General features: G+C 37.7%; 1 protein-coding gene across 1 annotated transcript in view; it reads right to left on the bottom strand.

Moving 5' to 3' along the window:
- Positions 1 to 453: 453 nt before the first annotated feature.
- The window catches only part of OSBPL11 (oxysterol binding protein like 11), a 92,360-nt gene continuing 73,317 nt past the window's right edge, over positions 454 to 19,496 (bottom strand). The window contains exons 11-13 of the mRNA XM_025875642.2: positions 16,079 to 16,261; positions 5,552 to 5,705; positions 454 to 2,129 (exon numbers count right to left, since the gene is read on the bottom strand). Of these exons, the coding sequence (XP_025731427.1) occupies positions 2,064 to 2,129; positions 5,552 to 5,705; positions 16,079 to 16,261 (403 nt within the window). The 3' untranslated portion in view covers positions 454 to 2,063. The remainder of the gene's footprint in view (positions 2,130 to 5,551; positions 5,706 to 16,078; positions 16,262 to 19,496) is intronic.

The raw sequence follows: 19,496 nt of genomic DNA on the forward strand, positions 1-19,496 counted from the left end.
AGATAAGCTGCAGTGGGAAGTCAAGAAGACAGAGACAAGGTAAAGTAATCACCCAAAAGTAGTATTATTTCACTCTCGTCAAAGAAGCAACCCAATATCTTGAGTTTTCAATTACTCCTAAGTGTATTGTTTTCCTGAAGAATTTTTAAAATCGTATTTCAATAATTTTTAAAATGGCTCAACAAATCAAAAGAAATAAATGGGTATTCAATTGGTTCAAAGAACGAAACAAAAAATCACTAGTTTAATTTTACATTCTTGCTCTATTTCCAGTATATTTGAACATTTTAGTTTTTAAAAACTCTTACTGAATTTACTTCTTTTTCTCCCTAGGAGATTCATGAAAATAAGAATGTAAAGAGAAAAATCAACATCCCTCTCAAATGAACAAGGTGCTAACTCTACTAAATATAAACTTTCTATTTGTCTCCATTCATAAAACAGACAAAGGCATTATTGTTCTCTAGTTTTATTATTTGTCAATCTTCCCAACACATGAACTATAACTCATTTTGAGATTTTTCAGTGCATTTCACAGCAAAAATGAACAAGGGAATCATTAAAATGGTTGTACATAACCAGTTATTTTCTTATAATTTACAGTTTCTTGAAAAAATTGTTTTGCTGTTTTCATCCTATTAACCCCTTCAATAAAACACAATTTATCAGAGCACAAAGCTTAAACTTCTTATGATGATGCAAGAGATACAGCCACCTACATGGCTGATGAATAACAGGTATGTTACACACACTGATTGGAAGACCACATCAGAAGAAACAGAGTAAGGCACCACTCTTGGAAAATTAAGGTAGCTTGCAGTAACAAGTGTTGAGCACCATAAGTAGGTGCTCAATAAATACTTGAATGAATGATGAAAGCCATAATTAGCACTATCCTTTTAATTGCCAGCAATTCTTCAACCTCAATAAAATACTTATTAAAAAAAAGATTTGTACCTGAATACAACTTCCTGATAACTTTTTCTTATTCTTTTTTCAGCATCTGAGTTTCCTTGAAAAGAGAACCATACCATACATGCACTCAGCCACATACATAACTTCTGAATTACTGACAAATATGAATAGTTGTTTTAAATTTGAATGAACAGAGGTAAGATGAAGCATACATATCCAGAGGGATAGCACATAATACTGGATATTAACCTACAAGTGAAAAAAAGGTAAGGAAAAAAGTAACAGTTTTATTCTTTAATGTCTGCTAAGTTTTTTAATGCCTCAGTTCTTGAGAAAGGCCAAAATCTCATCATATTAACATGAACACATTTAAAAAAATTGTCTCTCAAGTGTAGTATTTAATAAAACTAGGTATTGAAAAATGTTCTGAAATTTTTCAAGTCAATGTTGTTTTCAAGTATATTAAAATGCTCAGAAGAAAAAATTCTCCATGGTTATAATTCTAATCAATTTATAAATATACTTTTTAAAAGAGAGTTCCAACAGAGGTGGATAATGGAGAAGCTCCTCAGACACAGGCACACAGTCTCTTTGAAGGAACAGAATGCCTTGTTACTACAACCTGGTTGATTTTTTTTAACACTGATTTCAGGCACAATGGCTGAATCCACTTCTGGGTCATCGTCCTCCTCTTAGTTTGTTTGTAAGAGTAGTGAATACTTTGAATACTTCAGTTCCTGACAGAAAGCAAAGCACAAACTCTGCAACAGACTTCACTTTTCACTGTAAAGAAATCAAAATCACTGAGTTCTCACTGTTGTGTGTATCTGCTGCCCCCATGCAAAAACAGGGGTTCAAACTTAACTTTAGGAGCAGGGACTGGATAAAAGATTAATCATCTAATAATTCCCATGAAAGGTTTTCAGATGATATTGCTCGTGTCACATGAACAGGTTGGTGAGAGGCCCATCGTGCTTCTTCAACACTTTGGTCTTGCTGCAGTTCTACGGTGCCTTAATAGGTACATTCGTGTTTAGCTAGATTCAGTCTGTGCAATCAGGAAGCAGGTCACTCAGTGCAATGACTCCGTTCTGGGAGGGTTTAGGGTAAACAGAGAAGAAGTTCATTTGGTCGAGTCTTAGTGTGTATCACTCTGCTGGTTGTGCTGTTGGAATTATTTTCCAAAGGGGTTTATGGTAAACCCAGCCGTCTCCCTGAAACAAGTAGAAAAGTAAATTAAAGAATGATTCCTCTAATATTTTCACAATTGGTAATCAAAACGAGAAGCGACACCTTCACTGAGGTGGAATTCTACTCTCACATTTAAAAACAAGAGTTTCTGTGACAGGAAAAAAAAAATCTCTGTGCTTAAGACATTAAGTAATGCTGGTGGTTTAGCTAGGATTAGGGGAGAAGTTCTGGTCTGTGGGCACCTAGTTGATGCCCGATGATCACTTTATTTGCAGAAGTCACTGGTAGCAATTCTGCCAGTTTTGCCAAGACACTGCAGACTGGCTTCACCCACAGCGTGATGGACACGAAGCAGGTGGAGCACAAAGAAATGGTCATCAAGGTACTAGCTGTTCTCACCACCTCAACTGGCATCTCTGGTATCTGAGTACTGTGTTCTAGTTCTTCCCTGACTCTACTCCCATTAGTTTTCCCTGGCTCCTGTGAACAGAAGGATACTGCAAGGAGATAAGGTTAGAGTCAGAGAATGAACTAGAAAGAGGGGAAGACCAAGACCAAGTGAGGAAAAGAAACCCATGAAGCCATATACTGGGGCGCAGGACTTGACACAGATTGGAATGCAGTGTTCATAGGACTAGGTGAAGTCAGTCAGATCTCAACCCGTCCTTAATGCATAGTTCCTTCAATGTATTTGTATTTAAAAATATTTAATTTGTATATATATATTTTATCTTGTTCCTAAAATGACTTAAGGCCGGCAATTACTTGGCTCCTAATGACAAGGACTCATTCTTTCCTTGACTGCGTTTTAGTCGGACTACTTTGAGCACTCTTCTTGACCAGACCTCATCCATGGCCTACTGAGCCCAATTTTAGCAAAGAATTCTGATAAGCCGGTTTACCAAGAACCCCCCACCCCCAAATCCTTGATTCTGAAACTCCTCTTCTCCCACCCTTGATATCTAATCAAATTCCTCTCTCCCCACCCCCATCCTTGATATCTAACCAAGATTCTCTTTTCCACCCACTCCCTCACATTTCCACTTGTCCCCATACTTGGAGTTGAGTTCAATCCCTCTTCTCTATTACAATAGTCCTGAATGAAGCCTTCCTTGATGTTTTTAATAGGTATCAAAATAATTTTTCTTTAATAATAGCAACCATTAGGGGTGCTTGGGTGGCTCAGTCAGTCAAGTTGTATGCCTTCGGCTCAGGTCATGATCTTGGGTCCTGGGATTGAGCCCCATGTTAGGCTCCCTGCCCAGTGGGGAGTCTGCTGCTCCCCCCATGCTCACTCCCTCTGTCAAATAAATAAATAAAATCTTTAAAAAAATAATAGCAACCATTAGGTTGTTTTCCACCTGGTTGATAATTCTCAACTCCTGTAGTACTGTTCTTGGAAAAAGATGCCACCTAATCACATCACTGAATGCTAGACTGGTAGCGGCTCTTAATAATATCTGTCCAAGAATAAATGACAAGTAGCAATTTTATATGTCATGTTACTAGCAAGAATCAGGGTGCCTATCTTTAAAAAATTTCATTAATTGTATCTTTTTAAGATTTTATGTTTAAGGAATCTCTACACCCAACGTGGGCCTCAAACTCACACCCTGAGATCAAGAGTTGCATGCTCCACTGACTGAGCCAGCCAGGCGTCCCTATAGCTTTTAGCCATTATAGCCCCTGCTCTTGACCCCCCAACCGAGTTCACTTTTAATGATTTACAGAGCTCCTCCTTTAGAAATTCTCCTCCTACAATCTCCTCCTGGTATATTTGCTTTCTTTGAAATGAAAAAAATGCAAAGTTACCAGACTATAACTTTGAAAATTATTAATTTTTTCAGATAAAAGAGTAGATATGTACTTTTCCCTTTATTATTTCAATCCATGAAAATGGCTGGTATTTTTAATAGATAATGATTAGAAAAATGAAGGTAATGAAGCCACTATAATAAACTATGGATTTTTAGGGTTAATAACTATGCAAAAACCAAGATCAAATTACTTTTTGCAAATTCCTTCTTGATGGACCAATATTAAAATTCAGTGGGCTTCTTTAGACTTGGCTATCGACAAGAAAACTTTTCTTCTTTTTCTTTTCTTTTTATTTATTTGTTTGTTTGTTTGACAGAGACAGAGAGGGAACACAAGCAGGGGGAGTGGTAGAGGGAGAAGCAGGCTCTCCACCCAGCAGGGAGCCCGATGCGGGGCTTGATCCCAGGACCCCAGGATCACGACCTGAGCCGAAGGCAGGCGCTTAACGACTGAGCCACCCAAGCGCCCCTTCTTTTCTCTTTTTAAAAAATATTTTATTTATTTGTTTTTAGAGAGAGAGAAAGAGATAGCACCAGCGGGGGGAAGGGGGGTGAGGTTAGGGGCGGGCGGGGAGGGGCAGGGGGGAAGCAGACTAACCGCTGAGTAGGGAGCCCAATGCAGGATTCGATCCCAGGAACCTGGGACCACGACCTGAGCCAAAGGTAGACACTGAACTGACTGAGCCACCCAGGAGCCCCCCCACCCTTTTTTTCTCTTTAAGTAATCTCTCCACCCAATGTGGACTGGAATTCACAACCCCAAGATCAAGGGTTGCATGCTCCTCTGACTGAGCCAGCCTGGCACCCATGACAAGAAAACTTTTCTTGGTATCAGCTCTGGTCCGCTATTCACCTTACTCTGAGTTCTACCAGAAAGCAATAAACAAAGAAAAATTTTTTAATTTAGGTAAGACTCCAGAAATTATTTAGTCCAGCTACAAAATCAGTGCATCAAAGTCTTCCACATAAGCCATGGTCTCATAAAGGACTAATGATGCATTACTATAAAATGTACTCCCTTATTATTATTGGATATTTTTGATTGTTGTACAATTCCTTCCTATGCTAAGCTCAAAACTCTTGGTAGGATGGACCTACCTCAGGACTGCTATACAAACTAATAAAAAATTTCTACATGATAAACCATACACATATCTGAAGAAGGTTACAACAAATGGTCCTAATTTTTGGTTTTCAAGGCTAAACACCCCACTTTATTCTTTTTTCCTTAAACATTGTAAAGATTCTAGCCACTTCATTACACACTGTGTAGCTGATTAAGTTTCTCATGTCTCCCTCTAAAAGGTGGTCTCTGGAAATGAACACAGAGTTTTAGTGTGGTTCAAAGGACAATAAATTATAAATTGTATAATCTATTACTATGATTGGAGACTGTGTTATAGCATTTTTTTTCTGACCAATTTAATCCTAAAATCTACTTCATCTGAACTGCTACTAAACTATTTTACTTTGGCAAATTGTGAAAAGCTCATGAAAAAGCTCATGGTTAAGCTGGACTAGTTTCAGAAATAAAGATGTGTAAATGATAACAATTCAATAAAGCCTAGGAAGCTAAAGTTCTCACTAAGTAGATAATGAGTTTTAGTCTGAAAACATGTAAGACAAACCTCTTTAATAAAATATTTGGTTTTCCAGGGTGTGCCTGTTTCAGTTCGATGCCTTTCTTCAGTCCTCTGGCGTTCTTCCAGGGTACGTTTATGCTCTGTGGCTTTATCAATTTCAGATTCCCTCAGAGAGTCTGTCACATTTTTCCACAATCGCCTATAATTAGAAAAACCACAGATCTTACAAGCATTCTTTTTTTTTTTTTTTAAAGATTTTATTTACTTGAGAGAGACAGAGAGAGCACCCAGAGGGAGAGGGAGAAACAGACCCCTGCTGAGCAAGGAGCCCGATGTGGGACTCGATCCCAGAACCCTGGGATCATGCAAGGCAGACACTTAACCGACTGAGCCCCACCCAGGCAACCCACAAGCATTCTTTTAAAAGATAATTAAATAGAACTGATACCCTTGAAATTAACAGTTAATTTAAAAAAATTATGTTTTCTGAATCAGATATATAATTTCATGTTTATGAATTACAAGAACACAGAATATTATGGTGCTGATATTAATGTCCAAGATGCTGTTGCTTCTGCTTTTTCTTTTCAAATTAAAAATAATTTGTATTTCTGGGGCACCTGGGTGGCTCAGTCGTTAAGCATCTGCCTTCGGCTCAGGTCATGATCCCAGAGTCCTGGGATCGGCCCCGCATTGGGCTCCATGCTCTGCAGGAAGCCTGCTTCTCCCTCCATCACTCCCCCTGCTTGTGTTCCCTCTCTCACTGTGTCTCTGTCAAAAAAATAAATAAAATCTTTAAAAAATAATAATTTGTATTTTTTTATGTTATGTTAGTCACCATACAATACATAATTAGTTTTATTTGCATTTTTAAAAAATTTTATTTTTTATGTTCATCACCATACATCATTAGTTTCTGATGTAGTGTTCCTTGATTCATTGCATATAACACCCAGGGCTCCATGCACTATGTGCCCTCCTTAAAACCCATCTCCCCACCCCGCTCCCCTCTAAAACCCTCAGTTTTTTTTCTGGAGTCCATAGTCTCTCATGGTTCGTCTCCCCTTCTGATTACCCCCCACCTTCATTTTTCCCTTCCTTCTCCTGTCCTCCATGCTATTCCTTATGTTCTACAGTAAGTGAGAACATATAATTGACTTTCTCTGCTTGACTTATTTCACTTAGCATAATCTCCTCCAGTTCAAAAGGGGAACCCTCTTACACTGTTGGTGGGAATGCAAGTTGATACAGCCACTTTGGAAAACAGTGTGGAGGTTCCTCAAAAAGTTAAAAATAGAGCTACCCTATGACCCAGCAATTGCACTACTGGGTATTTACCCCAAAGATACAGACGTAGTGAAAAGAGGCACCTGCACCCCAATGTTTATAGAAGCAATGTCCACAACAGCCAAACTGTGGAAGGAGCTGAGATGCCCTTCAACAGACGAATGGATAAAGAAGATGTGGTCCGTATATACAATATATTACTCAACCATCAGAAAGGATAAATAATTTGTATTTTACCAAATAGAAAGATTTTTATTTTTAAGAAACTCAGGAAATAATAAGCAAAAAGTTAAATAAATTTTTTAAAAGCTGAAAGGTAAGAGAGACAACTTGTACTTCTGGACATGACGACATAATGGGGACCAGACTTAACCCTTCTGCCTTTAATCAGCTAGGAAACCAGACAAAATATATTGAAAACAATGGAGCCTGCAGATACTGAGCAAAAGGCAGCACAAGACAGTGATTCCTGAGAGGAGGGAAATAAATGAGGGGATTCCTATGGGTGCTCCAACTCACTGGCTAGAGTTTATAGGCACAGCAGGAGGAGGAAAGCTCAACTAACTCCAAGCAAAAGAAAACTGCCAAAACAAGTCTTTGGGAGAAAGAACAGTCTGTTGAACAAATAAATGGTGCTGGGACAAATGGATAATCTACAAGCAAAAAGAGGACCTGAGACCCTTACCTTATATGAAAACTTTTACAAGAACACATAGGAGAAAATCTTTGTGTCTGGGTTAGGCAAAGATTTCTTAGCTACAACACCAAAATCATAATCTATAAAAGAAAACATCAATAATCTCATCTCAAAAGAATAAAAACCTATACTGAAAAAAACCCACTACAAAAATTAAAAAATGGGCAACAGACAAGGAGAAAATATTTGCAAAACACATATCCAATAAAGGATTTATATTCAGAATTCACGAAGAACTCCTGCAACCCAAGAAGAAGAAAACCACACATTTCACCAAAGAGGATAAACAAATGGGTAAGTAATTAGCACTTGAAAATATGTTCAACAGCATTAGTCATTTGGAATATGTGACTTAAAACCATAATAAGACTACTTCATACAAACTAGAAGGGGTATAATGGTATAAGGCAGGCAATAACAAACGTTGGTAAGGATGTGGAGAGCTGGACCACTTATACATTGCTGGCACGAAAGTAAAATGGTGTAGCCATTTAGGAAAATAGTTTGGCAGTTTCCTGAAAAGTTAAATGTAAAATCTCCAGACAACCCAGCAATTACAATTTCAGATATTTACCCAGAGAAATGAAAACATATCCATCCAAATGAGGATGTTCACAGTGGTATTAATCATCACAGTCCAAAACTGGCAATGTCCATCAACTGGTGAATGGACAGACAAAATGTGGTTCCATACACTGGAATACTATTGAGCAATATAAAAAATGAACTATCGATACATGTTATATCATAGATGAACCTCAAAAACATTATGCTAAGTGAAAGAAGCCAGGCACAAGATATCACATATTATACGATTCCATTTATCTAAGTGTCCAGAAAAGGCAAATTTATAGGCAAAAAGTAGGTTCCCTGAGACTGGGGATAGGAATGGAATGGACATTAGCTGTAAATGGGAATGAGGATCGTATGGGAGGATAAAGATTGTGAAGCTGATTTATGGTGATGACTGCACTGCTCAAGAAAGCTGCTAAAAATTACTGAGTTATACACTTGAAACAGGTGGTTTTATAATATGTAAAATACATCCTGATAAAGTTTCTAAGTGGCAATTTTAGTATTAAAGTAGAATTCAAAGCAAGAACTATCACCAGGGATAAAGAAGATCATTTTATAATGATCAGGATTCAGTGTATCAAGAGGACATACAATCCCAAATGTGTATGTCCCTAATACAGAGCTTCAAATAACATGAAGACTTAGAGAACTACAAAGAGAAATATGCAATTACAATTGGTAATTTCAGTAACTGATCTCAGCTGATGGAACAAGTACACAGAAAGTTAGTAACAACACAGAGTACTAGAAAAATACTATGAACCCACTTGAGCTAATTGATATTTATAGAATACTGTCACCTAACATCAACAGAATACACATTCTTGTCAAGTGCACACGAAACATTTACCAAGACAGAATGTATTCAGGGTCATAAAACAAATCTCAATAAATGTGAAGGACTGAAACCATACCAAGTATATCCTTCGGCCAAAATTAAGTTAAATTAAAAATGAATAATGGGAAGATAGCTGGAAAGTTTCCAAATACTTGGAAATTAAATAATACACTACTAAATATAAATAACTTCATGAGTCCAAAAAAAATCACAAGGAAAATCAAAAAACACGTATCAAAAGTTCAAAAGTTGTGAGATATAGATAAAGCAGACTTAGAAATATATTAAATATTTACATCAGGAAAGAAGAAAAATCAGCCTAACGAGGGGTCAAACTGTGGTTGGCTGCCCATTTTTGTGAATAAATTTTTACTGTAACATAGTGGTATCTGTCTTTCCTTTCACTATCTGTGGCTGCTTTCATGCTTCAGTGGCAGAGCTGAGTAGTTGTGGTAGAGACTATCTGGCCTAATAGGCCTAAAATACTTACTCTCTGGCCTTTTATAGAAAAGTTCGCTGATCCCTGACCTCAGCTTCCCTTTTAAGAAACTAGAAGAAGGAAGAGCAAATGATGTACCAAGTAAGCATAAAAGAGAAAATTTATTAAAAAAAAGCAGAAATCAATGAATAACAAAACAGAAATACAGACAAAAAGCAATGAAACAGAAAGCTGGTTCTTTGAGTAAAATTAATAATCCTTTAATCCTTACTAAAAACCTTTAATACCATTGATCAGGAAAAGAAAATATTACCAACATACAGAATGAAAGTGGGGACATCACTACAGATTCTACACACATTAAAAGAAAAATAAGGGAATATTATAAACTATATGCCCATAAATTTGACAAACTAGATGAATCAATTCCTTCAAAGACACAAATTATCAACCTTCACTCAAGAAGAAAGACAACCTCAATATCCCTATAAAGATATTGTAGTTAAAAACTCCCTCAAAGAAAACAACAGACCAATATCCCCCATGAATGTAGATATAAAAAATCCTTAATAAAATTTTAGCAAAGAGAATACAACAGTATCTCTCTCTCTTTTTTTTTTAAGATTTTATTTATTTATTTGACAGAGAGAGAGAGAGAGCACAAGTAGGCAGGCAGGCAGGCAGAGGCAGAGGGAGAAGCAGGCTCCCCGCTGAGCAGGGAGCCCGATGCGGGGCTCGATCCCAGGACCCTGGGATCATGACCTGAGCCGAAGGCAGACGCTTAACCGACTGAGCCACCCAGGCGCCCCTACAACAGTATCTCTTAAACATTTGTCTGCTTTAATAGTAGCTGGATTCCTTTAACTGTTTCTACATTCATTCAGTCTGTCCTGATATATTGTTTTAATTAAATTATATAAAGAAAGTCAGGGGTACCTGGGTGGCTCAGTGGTATAAGTGGCTGACTCTTGGTTTCTGCTCAGGTCATGATCTCAGGGTCCTGGGACCAAGCCCCATATCAGGCTCTGTGCTCAGTGTCTGCTTGAGATTCTCTCTCTCCCTCTCCCTCTGTCCCTTCCCCCACCTCACGTGCACTCTCTCTCTCTCTCAAATAAATAAAATCTTTAGGAAAAAAAGAAGAACATAGATGAAGGAAATCCAAAGAGAATAAATGGCAAAACTGGTGGCACTCTCTCTCTCTAAAAAAAAAAAATAAAGAAATCTTAAGAAAATCTGGCCTCACACAGATACATAGTTGGAAAAGAGAATATTTTAACATATTTTTCAAGTAATTAAATTCTTTGGTATTGTATCAAATTCAGCAGGTAGTAGTTTTTTATTCTTATTTATTTATTTATTTATTTATTTAATTTATTTAGAGACTCTTAAGCAGTCTGTGCCGTGCAGAACCCAATGTGGGGCTCAATCTCACGACGCTGAGATAGTGACCTGAGCCGAAACCACGAGTTGGGCCGCTTAACCAACTGACACACCCAGGAGCCCCAAATGGTAGTTTTTTAAAGGCTGCCTGCAGTGTGGAAACCGAAAGATGTCAGTGAATTTTTTATACCGTGCTACATGGAGATTCATTGGTCTAACTGGCATCTTGACTGGATTTTTGTTTTTGTTGTTTTTTTTTTAATTTAAATTTTAGTTAGTTAACACACAGTGCAATATTGGTTTCTGGAGTGGAATTCAGTGATTCATCACTTAAATACAATACCCAGGGCTCATCATAACAAGTGCCCTCCTTAATACCCATCACCCATCTAGCTCACCCCCCACAACCTTCCTCTATCAATCCTCAGTTTGTTCTGTATCTTTAAGAGTCTCTGATGGCATGTTTCCCTCTCTCCTTTTTTTTCTTTTTCCCCTTCCCATATGTTCATCTGTTTTCTTTCTTAAATTCCACATATGAGGGGCGCCTGGGTGGCTCAGTCATTAAGTGTCTGCCTTTGGCTCAGGTCATGATCCCAGGGTCCTGGGATCGAGCCCCACATCGGGCTCCCTGCTCGGCAGGAAGCCTGCTTTTCCCTCTCCCACCCCCCTTGCTTGTGTTTCTTCTCTCGCTGTGTCTCTGTCAAATACATAAAATCTTAAAAAAAAAAAAAAAAAAAAAATTCCACGACTGAGATCATATGGTATCTGTCTTTCTCTGACTGACTTATTTCACTTAGCATAATACACTCTAGTTCCATCCACATCATTGCAAATGGCAAGATTTCATTTTTTTGATGGCTGAGTAATATTCCATTATATATATCACATCTTCTTTATCCATTCATCTTGACTGGATTTTTGAATGGATCTTGAATGATTCTGTAATATCATGCATTGTTCACTTGAAAAATGATCTTTCAGATGTTAACATTTTATTATGTAATATAAAAAAAAATCACATTCATTACTATCACCACCAATTTCATCAGAAAACCCTTTACTTGGGAAGCTTTCACACTCAGGTAGCAGATACAAGTTTTCCAAAATTCTGATTTTTGCCTTGAGCTTAAATAGTTTTTCCAACTTAACTGAGATACAATTGACATACAGCACTGTTATGTAAGTTTAAGATGTACAGCATTATGACTTACATATACTGTGAAATAGCTACCACACTGAGTTTAGTTAACAGCCATCATTACATATAAATACAAAAGAAAAAAGTTTTTTCTCCCTTGTGATTAGAGTTCCTAGGATCTACTCTTTTAACAACTTTCAAATATACCACCAGCAATGTTAATTGTAGTCATCATATTGTACATTACATCCTCTAGTACTTGTTTATCTTACAACTGGAAGTTTGTACCTTTTGATCACCCTTATCCAATTCTTCCACTCCCCAACCCCCACCTCCGGTAACCTCAAATCTGATCTGTTTTCCATGAGGTTTTTATTTTGCCTAGATTGTACATGTAAGTAAGATCATACAATATTTGTCTTTCTCTTACTTATTTCATTTAGTAAAATGCCCTTAAGGTCCATCCATGTCACAAATGGCAGGATTTCCTTCTTTTTTACAGTTGAATATAATTGTATTGTGTATATACAACTTTTTTTAAGTTAAAAAAATTTTTTTTTAGTAATCTCGGCCCCACTCATGGGGCTCAAACTTACAACCCTGAGATCAAGAGTCGCATGCTCTTCCAACTCAGCCAGCCAGGCTCCCTATATACTACATTTTCTTATCCATTCATCTGTGGAGAGACACTTAAGTTGTTTCCATCTATTTATTTATTTACTTTCCACTTTCTCTCCCTTCTCCTTTTTATTTTTAAAATTTTTTTCACTTTATTTACTTTTTCATCACGATATGTTTACTCTTTAATCCCTCCTCTATTTCTCCCAACCCCCACCCACCGCCCCATCTGGGAACCATCAGTTTGTTTTCTATAGTTAAGAGTCTGTTTCGTGGTTTGCTTCTCTTTTTCTCCCTGCTCATGTGTTTTGTTTTTTAAATTCCACATATAAATGAGATCACATGGTATTTGTCTTTCTCTGACTTATTTAGCTTATTAGCATTATAATCTCCAGTTCCATCCATGTCATTGCAAATGGCAACATTTCATTCTTTTTTATGGCTGAATAATATTCCTATGTGTGTGTGTGTGTGTGTGTGTGTGTGTGTGTGTGTGTGTGTGTACACCACATCTTCTTTATCCATTCATCTGTTGATGGACACTTGGGCTGCTTCCATAGTTTGGCTATTATAAATAATGCTGCTATAAACATACAGGGGCATGTATCCCTTTGAATTAGTGTTTTTGTATTTTGGGGTAAATAACCACTAGTGCAATTACTGGATCATAGGATAGTTCTATTTTTAATTTTTTGAGGAACCTCCATACTGTTTTCCAGAGTGGCTGCACCAGTTTGCATTCCCACCAACAGCGTAAGAGGGTGTCTTTTTCTTCACATCCTCACCAACACTTGTTGTTTATCAGTTCTTTATATATTTTGGGTACTAACCCTTTATCGGAAATGTCGTTTGGAAATATCTTCTCCCATTCTGTAGGTTGCCTTTTAGTTTTGTTGTGCAGAAACGTTTTTTATTTTGATGTAGACCCAATAGTCTATTTTTGCTTTAATTTCCCTGACCTCAGGAGACATATCTAGAAAAATGTTGCTATAGCAACAATGTCAGAGAAATTACTGCCTGTGCTCTCTCTTCTAGGATTTCTATGGTTTCAGGTTTCACAGTTAGGTCAATCCATACATTGTTTCCATTTAAACTTTATTATTAGCAAAAAATACTGTCAATTGTTTTCCTTGAAGTGCCATGTTCATGTCATTCATTTATAAGAAAAATGTCTGCCCAATACTGAAATTAGAATAGTCATGGTTTGCCATTTTTTTTTAATTAAAAAAAATTTTTTTAAGCTTTTCTTTATTTATCTGAAAGAGACAGAGAGAGAGAGAACACAAGTAGGGGAAGTGGCAGATGGAGAAGCAGGCTCCCCACTGAGCAGGGAGTCTGACGTGGGGCTCCAGTCCAGGACCCTGGGATCATGACCTGAGCCCAAGGCAGACGCTTAACTGACTGAGCCACCCAGGTGCCCTGACAATCATTCTTTTAAGCAGAAATACTGTTTATGAAAAGAGCAATTAGTTCAGCTTGTAACTCCAACAACTGCACAAGTGCTTTTCCTCCAGATAACCACCATACTTCTCAGTATCTACCACTGGTGCTTTATGTATACTACCAATTTGTCATGTAGAATATTAAAAAGATGGGTACTCAACTGTACAGATTTAATAAAACTAACAATCTGTACTCGGTTTTTTTTTTTTTAAAAGATTTATTTTTATTGAGAGCGAGTGAGCATGCATGAGCATGAGTGGGTGGGGCAGAGGGAGAGGGAGAGGGACAGAGAATCTCAAGCAGACTCCATGCCAGGTGCCAGCCCATCAGCCTCACGATCCTGAGATCATGACCTGAGCCAAAACCAAGAGTCGGAGGCTCAACTGTGCCACCCAGGTGCCCCGGTACTGCTTTTTAAAGGACATTAAAAACAAACAAAAAAAACCCACAAAAAAACCTGGCATCTTAAAAAAATGCAAGTACATGGGCAGTGAAGAATACAATGACTACCTGTACAGTTGTGCGCCACTGCCTTGATTAGTGCTAAGACCAGCAGTGCTACCAACCACTGCAAGTGCCAACAGAGTGAAAGAGCAAATAACATCTTAGCATTATTATGAAAATAAAATTGAACTTGCAAACCTGAAAATCTCAAGGACAGCTGGGGGTCCATAGACCAAACCTTAAGAACCTCTCCTTTTGAATCACTGTATTGTGCACCTAAAACTAATTTCACATTCTTTGTTAACTATACTGGAATTAAAATAAAATAAAAAGAACCTCTCCTTTCAGATAAATCCCTAGAAGAAAACTTTTCCCCAATCACTACTGTTTTGTTTCTTGATGCAATCTGAGTCTTTGGTTAATGGGTATTTAATTCCTTTACACATACAATTATAAATGGTTTCATTCTATTTACATGATCTTAAGATGTTTAATGCTTCCTTTTATTTCCCTTTTTCTTTTTTAAATTGACAAAGCAATACTTCCACAAGATATAAAATTTAAACAGTTCAAAGGGGATTCTGTGGGGCACCTGGGTGACTCAGTCAGTTAAGCATCTGCCTTCAGCTCAGGTCATGATCCCAGGGTCCTGGGATCAAGTCCCATGTCAGGCTCCCTGCTCAGCTGGGAGTCTGCTTCTCCCTCTCTCTCTGTTCTTCCTCTCTACTCATTCTCTCTCTCTCTCAAATAAATAAATAAAATCTTTTAAAAAGGGGTGGGAAGGGGCACCTGGGTGGCTCAGTTGGTTAAGCAACTGCCTTCGGCTCAGGTCATGATCCTGGAGTCCCCGGATCGAGCCCCACACTGGGCTCCCTGCTCAGCGGGGAGTCTGCTTCTCCCTCTGACCCTCTCCCCTCTCATGCTCTCTATCTCATTCTCTCTCTCAAATAAATAAATAAAAATCTTTAAAAAAGGGTGGGACGGATTCTCTGAAAGGTTAAGTCTCTTTCCTATCCTAGATCCCAGCACTCCTCTCTCGAAGCAACCACTACGAACACATCTAGGAAACTTCATATATTGCCAAAATACCCTCTAGTGAGGTTGTACCAATTTATCTTCTAACCAGCGGTATGAAAATGCCTATTTGCTCATGTTTTCTTTATTTTTATTTTTATTTATTTTTTTAAAAAAGATTTATTTATTTACTTATTTGACAGAGAGAGAGAGACAGCGAGAGAGGGAACACAAGCAGGGCGAGTGGGAGAGGGAGAAGCAGGCTTCCTGCCGAGCAGGGAGCCCGATGCAGGGCTCAATCCCAGGACTCTGGGATCATGACCTCAGCTGAAGGCAGACACTTAGCGACTGAGCCACCCAGGTGCCCATGTTTTCTCAAAAGAGGTATTATTTTAAAAACTAATTCATCTTATTGTTTAATTTATATTTCTTTGAATTCTAATTACAATGAATAATTTTTCATTCTTAGTGGGCATTTTTTTTCTACTTTTGAACTGCCTCTTTATGATCTTTGCCCATTTTTCTGTTGGGGCATCTGTCTTTTTGTTAATAATTTGTAAGAGTTTTTATGATAAGGATAGTAATCCTTTGACTGCAAACTGGTGAAGTGCCTTGCCTAAGGCTGAAACTAGTGAAAAGACTTAGATTAACATCCAGAGCTTCAGACTCTTTCCTGGATGGGTGTGAGGATGACATACCTGGATTCAAATGGATCTTGCTTCTCCAGAGGTCTTACTCTTTTCTTTGTTACTGCCAATTTAGTCAAGTCCACATACTTTGTCTCTCCATTGCTGTAAGTGAACTCAAGAACACTATTCCATTCGCCTTGCACTCTGCATACCACAGTATTGGTGATGTTGTGCTTTACTTCACCCGTAACCCTAGAAGCAGGTAAGAAATAAAAATATGCTCTAATAAGCGAAATTAGGCTTGTTTCTTAGTATTCTGAAACCTAAAAACATACTTTCTGAATTCTGTTTAAATTGGTTATATAGCTCACTTAAATTTGTCAGTGCCAAAGTCAGAATCTGTAAATCCCACGACAGCTTACTAGATAATTTCTTCAAAAAACGTCAACTTTAATCTTTTAGAAAGAATATTCGGACTCAAACTAGAGACTAAGTTACCATAAATGATCACAAAGTGTGATCTTTAAATGCTTGCTCCAAACAAAACTATAATATTAAAACTAAATAGAAATATGAAAAATATTAACATTTCTTTTGTATTACAGTTTTAAAATGTTACAACATTACAATTTAACGTTTTTAAAAAAAACTAGTCCTATTTACTTAAAAGTTTGGAGTCCCTATATTTGAGGTTCTGGATATACCGATTCTGTATAAAATCACATAAGCCTAATCTTAAATTAAATACAGAAACCAGCTAAACCAGTAAGAGGTAGAAAAATTGAAAAAATAAATAAAAAAATTTAATATTCTCTTGCCAAAATAGAAAAATTAAAAGAGTACCGGTATACAAAAATAATAATCATCAACACAGAACTGCAAGAGAACTCAAACACTACTGTCGTTGAAAGTTTATTGAAGACTAAGTTATCTGACTAGTTTATCAACAGACAGACAGGATACAGCTCAAATGAAGATCGGAATAAACAGGTCTAATTCTTTTTTTTTAAGATTTTATTCATTTATTTGCGAGAGAGAGCACAAGAGGGGGGAGGGTCAGAGGGAGAAGCAGACCCCCTGCTGAGCAGGGAGCCCGATGTGGGGCTTGATCCCAGGACCCTGAGATCATGACCTGAGCCAAAGGCAGCCGCTTAACCAACTGAGCCACCCAGGCGCCCCCAGGTCTAATTATTTTTAATGAAGCATTTTGTGTTCACCATAGAACATAAATAACAACAGGGTCAGGTAAGATAGAGGTCCAGAACTTAGAGAATAGTGGGCAGGTGTTAGGGTCTAATCAGTGTGCCAGTGCTTGTGGTTTATCTGGATTCAAAAGGCAATCTGACCAAAGCCCAGTGGTTCGGGCTACAGGAAGCCTAAGCAGTATTTGTCAAGTATAAGCCAAGGGCCTAAGAACCAGAAAGACACAGTGAAATTTAGGGAGCCCCATCCATCGTTTTCAATCAGGAGAAGTTAATGAAAGGTCTGTAAACTCATAACTCAAGGCAGAGATACAGGGGCCAATAAGTAAATGATCTATGAACCAGATTTTGGAGATTGAGGTAAGAGGGATTTGGAATCCAAGAGCAAACCAAACATCCAAAACCAAAAGTTATGTGTAATGACAGCTCACTGGACACAAAGAATACCATGGCTACAAGTCTGCTTGACTACAGTACAGATGGGAACTCAGTCATACTTGGAAGACTAGGAACTTAAATAATTCCACTGCGAAGGTTTCTTGCCTATTTATGTTTCTAAATGCCACTACATAAGGATACCTGCAACAAATCCCTTTAAATTTTAATACCAGGAAAACAGTCTGTCTCTCTTGAAAAAGTGATAGGCTTCCTTTATTAGACAATGAGAAATATGTTGAGCATCATGTTTCTTTTTTTTACTTTAACCTGAGTTGGAGTTAAATTTTCTTTTCAGGTATAATAATTATCTAATCCCTGTTCCACTGCTATGATCACTATATAATAGACTGTTTTTTTAACGGTTATATATGACATTTTTCCTAAAAGCCTTACAAATGGTTTCCAAAGATAGGGTGCTGGATTCTAATACTACACTGAAGGCTTTTTGAAGGCAGAGGTAGTCTTTTTATACTGTACCTCTAGTATGCAGGAAAGTATGTCACTTGGCAGACAGTTCACATGATCTTAATATCATACCACTAGATAGATAGATAGATAGATAGAAAGAGTGCTATATCTATTTATCTATATTGATAATCCTCACCTCGCTTTAGGATGACTTTATAAAATCACCATCATCCTAAAGTGAGTGTGGAAAATGGGATCAGGAGATAGACATGGACCTGAGGAATAGTTAAGTAGGCTCACCTGGCTGCATGAGAGAGCGTTGTGGAAAATGAGGGAGTAAGGGAAGACAAGTGAAAGATAATATATTTATATCAAATGCAGACAGCAGATCATGTGTCTGCTCTGACTGCAGATAGCAGTAAAAAACTAGGCTGTCTGAGGAGGGAGGCATGGCCATTGATAAAGGCATGAAGGAAAGCCTTCATTATAATATTCTGTAAAACCAAAAAAAAGATATCAAAAATGGAAAAGTCTGTTTCTAATAGGAATCTTTTAAATGAGAAATTAGATGAAACCACTGGTCTTGGGAGAGATCAATATGGAAAAAAATGTGGAAACTTTAGAGTCAGCTAACAGTATCTGTCAACAGTTATGGAAAGAGTGTATATGTGGATGCAAAGGAAAGAGAGAGACTATGTTAGAGAACAGATAAGTACTTCCAAGTGACAGAAAAATCAAATGAGTGTGTCCTTGTGGATAGGTAAAGGGTATGAAGGGGAAAAAGAAGCCAATTTAGGTAAGAAATTGAAATAAACAAGAGAGCAAATACGATGACTGATCATTAACAAAAATGAGGATGTCTATTGAAAATTATTAGGGGTCTTCAAAAAGTCAGAATATGAAAACCAGTATCAACCAATAAGGCTTTCACAATACTGGTAGATGCTTCCTCTAGGAACCTAGCTGCCAAGGTGGAAGAAGCTGCAGTCATGCAGGAAGGCCACATGTGGGCCCTCTGAATGACAGTCCCAGCTGGGCTCTTGGTCCACAGCCAGATCTTTTGCCTTCTCCCACATGAGTGAGCTAACCCTGGATATCTAGTTGGGTCAGGCCCTTAGATGGCTGAAGCCTCAACCAACATGAAGGACATCATGTGAGAATCACCCAACTGAGCCTAGTCAGTCCACAAAACTGTGAAAGATAATGAATTGCTGTTTCAAACACTTATGTTTTAGAGTTTATTACTGGCAGTAAATAATTATCCAAAGCTATCTTAGATGCCCTCTGACTCCTCCTCTACATCCTTGAAGGGTCAACTCTGAAGGTCTAAGCAGTCTCCCTTCTTCTAATCTCTCTTCATTCCCTTTGCCCCCCAGTCCATTCTTCACCTGCCACTAGACAGGTCTTTTTAGAAATAAATACTTAAAATATATCATTTC

The sequence above is a fragment of the Callorhinus ursinus genome, unplaced genomic scaffold, assembly GCF_003265705.2.
Source record: "Callorhinus ursinus isolate GAN/ISIS: 27379988/994484 unplaced genomic scaffold, GSC_fseal_2.0 scaffold1, whole genome shotgun sequence".
NCBI lineage: Eukaryota > Metazoa > Chordata > Mammalia > Carnivora > Otariidae > Callorhinus > Callorhinus ursinus.